The sequence below is a fragment of the Phyllobates terribilis genome, unplaced genomic scaffold (assembly GCF_046119375.1).
Source record: "Phyllobates terribilis strain yellow unplaced genomic scaffold, ASM4611937v1 Scaffold_2__4_contigs__length_985480577, whole genome shotgun sequence".
Taxonomy (NCBI): domain Eukaryota; kingdom Metazoa; phylum Chordata; class Amphibia; order Anura; family Dendrobatidae; genus Phyllobates; species Phyllobates terribilis.
In genome coordinates this window covers 3,389,450-3,395,729 of record NW_027362762.1, presented here as the reverse complement: position 1 = coordinate 3,395,729, position 6,280 = coordinate 3,389,450, and the positions used below count along the sequence as shown (strand labels likewise).

The following is a 6,280-nucleotide window of genomic DNA, read 5'->3' as shown; positions in this document are numbered from 1 at the left end:
TGCACGTTTATTATCGCCACATCCATAACGACCCAAGCCATAAAAAAATAAACACTGCAAAAATGTTCAAAAGGTGTATACAAAAAAAATGGTATCACTATCAGTTCCTTACCCATCTACATATACTGTAGTTCCCCCAACTCCTTGCTTATGTAGCTTCAGTATAAGGCTGTTTTGTGGTACAGGATCAAATGCCCTTGCAAAGTCCAGATAAATCACATCAGCTGCATTACCAACATCCAGATATGCATGTACCTCCTCATAGAAACCCAACATGTTGGTTAGACATGACCTATTCTTCATGAATTCATGGTGATTATCATTTATCATATTATTCTTTGTGATACAACTCTGCATGTCATCTCTTATGATGCCCTCAAAAACTTTGCACACTACTGATGTCAGACTTACTTGACGGTAGTTACCTGGATAGAACTTCTTACCTTTCTTAAATATCGGTACCACATCGACTATCCTCCAATCTTGTGGCACTACCCCTGTTACAAGGAAGTCTAAGAAAATGAGATTCAGCAGTTTGTCAATTACTGAGCTCAATTCCCTCAGTATCCGTGGATGAATGCCATCTGGGCTGGGGGATTTGTCAATGTTTAATTTGCTCAGACGCAGGTGTTCTTCTTTTTGTGTTAAATTAGTTATATCAGGCAGTGAATTTTTGCCCTGTTGAAAGATCCCTGGAACAGATGGTCTGTTGGTGAACATGGATGAAAAGTGCCTGTTTAATATTCTCAGCCTTTTCTTTGTCCTCTATAATTATCTTAATATTATCTTTTAAGAGGTCGATACCATTCAGTTTTTTCTTTTTGGCATTGATATATTTAAAAAAATGTTGGGATTTCTATTAATGTCATTGGCAATTTGTGGAGATGGAGGGTTTAGATCAAAGTAAATTCATGTGTGTGAACAATCCATTCACAGTCCAGACCGAAATGCCACTGAGAATCTGTGACAAGACGTGAAAATTGCTGATCACAGATGTCTCCATCCAATCTCACTGAGCGAGAGCGAGTGTGCAAAGAAGAAGGGGCAAAATGTCACCTCTAGACGTGCAAAGCTGGAGAGACAGACCGCAAAAGACTGCAGCAGAAAAAGGGGGGAGAGACAGACCCCAAAAGACTGCAGAGAAAGCTGAAGAGACAGACCCCAAAAGACTGCAGCAGAGAAAGGTGGGAGAGACAGACCCCAAAAGACTGCAGCAGAGAAAGGTGGGAGAGACAGACTCCAAAAGACGGCAGCGGGAATTTAAACGAAAGATGGTCCTACAAAGTACTGACTCATGGGCTGAACACAAATGCACCTCTCAATTTTCTGATTTATGTATTTAAAATATTTAGAAAACCTTGTATCCTTTCCTTTACGCGTCACAAATACTTGTTACTTTGTGTTGTTGTCAGAGAAAATCACAATTAGAAAAATGTAAGATGTGTAAGATGTGGATGTAACGTTTTTTTTATTTTGTAAAATGATTGTATGAAACATTTCTACATGAATCATGTGTTTCCTCTTAACAGCGCTCTTTGCGGTCAGGCATTATATTGCAATTAAAACTTACCAGTAGTTGTCACGTGATACGTTATATTTAAACCATGACATGGAGCCTTATATATGTACAACAAGGCATATGTCAATTACTGCAAAACCACGAAAATATGTGTAAAAATAGGGTGCACGGTTCACATTTATCAACACACAGTTTTAATATTTCAGAAACGGGTTTTCCGGCTATTTCTCGAGCAAGAGAACCACCTCTCCATTCAAGACAGGACTGCAGAGCCACATTCTCGAGATTGCAGAACCCCAATCTCAGGTTCTGAACTCTGGTACCCTCAGTGATCAGAAAAGTTATATGCTATCCTATGAATAGAGAATAACTTGTTTTACTGGAAAAAAATCCTTAGGGTCCCCTACCATGCCGAAGAGTATTACTACTTCTACCATTAATGTGCAGTTTGTGCTATTGTACAATTCTGCACATTTTTTTGATAGGACATTTCTTGCCTGTGACTAGTGGTAACCCTTCATCCATGGATGTGTAATATCACACATACCATTTTGGTGCAGTAGATTTCCTAACCCAGCCTCTTTGTTAATTGGTGAGCAATATATCATTTGTCAGGGCATTGGGCGATGTGACAATATAGCAACGGAAAAAAGGCTGCACAAGTAGGCAAAGCAATATTCCTTGTGGTGGGAGACATCATTAGCCTCTATTCAACCTGTTGATGGAGCTTTAGGGACAAGAACCATCATAGAGAATGAGAGTAGCGACCATAGTCTTCTTGCCATGGACCCTTTCCTTTAGACCCAATTGCAACAAATTTTTGAATTTTTCAGAATATATTTCAGTTTTGGTGTCAACAATTTTGAAACAAATACTATAATCCTTTGTACACTGTATGACAGTAAACCATATAGGGGGTGCCATCTATAGATATCCATACAAGTTATAGCATATGAATGTTCAGTTTATGACAAATCTCTTATTTGGATTTTGACAAAAATTTTAAAAAATTGACTTTCTGGAAACTCGATAAAAGTTTGATTCTGAGAGTTTCTGTCCTTATTCCATATATCAGAGGATTTAGGGTGATGGAGGCAGTAATTTCGGTCATGGAGATTATGACATGTGTAGCTGTAGACAGAGGACCGCTGTTTAATCTGTACCGGAAACCAACAAACAAAGTCGGCACCATGAAGGTAGAGAAGGCAGCAATGTGCGTCACAAGTGTGTGGATGGCTTTTTGATAGGCTGATCCGGAAATCTTGAGGCAGAAAAAAAGTGTCCTTAAGTAGCAATATATTACAGTCAATAGGGAAGAGATTACCACTAAGAGAGTGCTGGTTATGCCGAAGACATTATTAATGGTTGTATCCCCACAAGCCAGACGAGTGAGTGACATGGTCTCGCAGTAGACGTTGTTGATTGTCACCCCACATAGGGTTAATCGTGCAGCCAACGCCACCCCTACAATTCGGTTTATGAAAACGATGGCCCAAATAACAGCGATAGACTTGAGAGCCTTCTCGATGGTCATCAGAATCGGATATCTCAATGGCTGTCCAATGGATAAATATCTATCGTAGGCCATGATGGTAAAAGTTAAAATTTCAGCATAAGCAAAACTTTCAATACAGAAGGACTGAACGAGGCAACCAGGGAGATCGATAGTTTTCAATCCAAGAAACAAATCAATTACTAGCTTGGGCATGAGGGCTGAGCTGCCAATTATGACATTGAAGACCAAGTTGCCTATAAAAATATACATAGGTTCATGAAGCTTGACTTCTGTCCAGACAACGCAGATGACGGCAAAACATAATATCATGGTGGCTATGTACAGAATCAGGGCTAGCGCAGAAAAGAGATACTTCAGATTATCCATTTCTACAAGTCCAATTAAAACAAAGTTAGAGCCGACTCTTGATACATTCTTCATCATGGAAATAATTTTGGCATATTTTTTGAAATTTTTTTCTCTAAAATAAAATATTTCAAAGAATAAATCAAGAATAATATTCCATCAATTAACATATCTGCGAGCCAGAAATAAGTTTGTCTTATGAGCAACCTGTTTCTCCTATGATGGTTTTTTATAGTTTTACTTAAGATATGAACTTCCAACGGATCATAATCAGTAAATGCCAAGGGACAAGACACCGGGGACTGAAGATCTGCTGCTAATAAGCTCATTAGTGAAGAACAATGTTCTTTTTTTGCTTTCACTGACTTTAGTTTCTTTCCAATTTGTATGTTTTGTTTTGTTTTTATTTTTAGATAAAAGACATTAAATTTGAAGCTTTTCTCTCTGACTACCCATCTAGCACCAGCTTTTTTAGCTTGATTGATAGCTGACTGTCTAATTTTCTTGCCTGTCATTGTATTAACTTGAGTATAAGTCTAGGGTGGGAAATGCAGCAGCTACTGGTAAATTTCCCCATCCTGATACGCATGGCTCAATCATCACCAATCCTGGTATGTATGGCCACCTCATCCTCCAATCCTGGTATGCATGGCCCACTCATCAAGCAATTCTGGTATGGATGGTACCCCTCATCACCCAATCCTGGTATGCGTGGCACCCCTCATCCCCTAATCCTGGTATGCATGGCCCCCTCATCCTCCAATCCTGGTATGCATGGTACCCCTCATCCCCAATCCTGGTATGTGTGGCCCCCCTCATCCCCCAATCCTGTTATGTATGGCACCCCTCATCCCCAATCCTGGTATGTATGGCACCCCTCATCCCCCAATCCTGGAAGCATGGCACCCCTCATCCCCCAATCCTGGTATGCATGGCATCCCTCTTCCCTAATCCTGGTATGCATGGCACCCCTCATCCCCAATCCTGGCATGCATAGCCTCCTCATCTCCCAATACTGGTATGTATAGCACCCCTCATCCCCAATTCTGGTATGTATGGCACCCCTCATCCCCAAATCCTGGTATACATGGCACCCCTCATCCCCTAATCTTGGTATGCATGGCACCCCTCATCCCCAGTCCTGATATGCATTGCACTCCTCATCCCCCAATCCTGATATGCATGTCCTCCTCATCCTACAATTCTGGTATGCATTGTATCTCTCATCACCCAATCCTGGCATGCATGGCACCCCTCATCCCCCAATCCTGGCATGCATGGCACCCCTCATCCTCCAATCCTGGTATGCATGGCACCCCTCATCCCCCAATCCTGGCATGCATGGCACCCCTCATCCCCCAATTCTGGTATGCATGGCCTCCCTCATCCCCCAATCCTGGTATACATGGCCTCCTCATCCCCCAATCCTGGTATGTATGGCACCCCTCATCCCCCAATCCTGGAATGCATGGCACCCCTCATCCCCCAATCCTGGTATGCATGGCCTCCCTCATCCCCCAATCCTAGTATGCATGGCCTCCTCATCCCCCAATCCTGGTATGTATGGCACCCCTCATCCCCCAATCCTAGTATGCATGACACCCCTTATCCCTCAATCCTGGTATGCATGACACCCCTCTTGCCCCAATCCTGGCATGCATGGCCTCCTCATCCCCCAATCCTGGTATACGTGACCTCCTCATCCCCCAATCTTGGTATGTGTGGCCCCCTCATCCCCCAATCCTGGTATGTGTGGCCCCCTCATCCCCCAATCCTTCCTTCCTCACTCTGCTCCAGTGCTGCTGCGTCCTGCCTGTCAGCAGCTCATGTCGGCATCTGAGCAGCACGCGCTCTCAGACGCTGATGTGAGCTGCTGGCATATTCACTCCTCTCCACGCCAGGACTATGGGCGAGGAGAAGAGTGAATATGCATTCTCTTTTGTAGTGGGCGTTGTCAGCAGGAGCCGCAGCTCAGTGCTCCTCCGTGCCCGCTGCTAAAGAGAATGAATATTCATTCTTCTCCATGCCCATGGGAGTGGAGAAGAGGGAATATTAATTTTGCTTTAGCAGCAGGCACACGTGGTAGCTGCAGCAGCGGGTACTGTGTATGCCCACTCCTCCGCAACCTCCCCTCCCCCCGTAAATACAATACTCGTCTATCCTCCTCGTTCCCCCGCTGCTTTGGGGCCCCCCCAGCTCACGGGCCCCATAGCAGTTTCTATGCCACTGGATGCATGCATGTATGGAGCACATACATACAGAGACATGCATGCACAGGCACATACATACAGAGACATGAATACACATACATACAGAGATATACATGAACATAAATACATACAGATACAGATGAAATTAATTAAATGGTTTTGTGGGGGCACAATGATGATGAATTGAGAGTGTGGGACAGGGGACAGCAAATAATGATGGATTGAGGATGGGGAACGGGGACAGTAAATGATGAATTACAGGTGGGCGGTGAGTAGAGTAAATGATGATGAATTGAGGGTAGGGGAGAGTAAAGGATTATGTATTGAAAGTGATGGGGAGAGCAAATGATTATGAATTGTGACAAGGTAGGAAATAGCAAATGATGACTTGAGGGTGGAGAGTGGGGGACAGAAACTTATAATGAATTGAGACTGGGGGGTGGGGAACAGCAAATATTGATGACTAGAGGATGGTGTCTGGGGGAGAGCAAATGATGATGAATTGAGGGGGGGAGAGCAAATGATAAACTGAGGAGGGAGGCCTTTTACTCTGCAGGGAGACACAATGTTACAGCAAAGATGAAGGACTTCATCTAGAGACGTCAATGGTGAGTCAGTGTGTTACTTGTACACTTACACTATATACTATGTACAGAGCTCCTCTGTAGAATGTCACTGGTGAACACTGCA

At 43.3% G+C, this 6,280-nt stretch overlaps 1 protein-coding gene across 1 annotated transcript; it reads right to left on the bottom strand.

Moving 5' to 3' along the window:
- Positions 1 to 2,498: 2,498 nt before the first annotated feature.
- Positions 2,499 to 3,455, bottom strand: LOC141242709 (olfactory receptor 4D1-like). The gene has a single exon (XM_073668859.1). It carries the CDS (start codon positions 3,453 to 3,455, stop codon positions 2,499 to 2,501), a length of 957 nt encoding a protein of 318 aa, XP_073524960.1.
- Between the last annotated feature and the right edge of the window lie 2,825 nt (positions 3,456 to 6,280).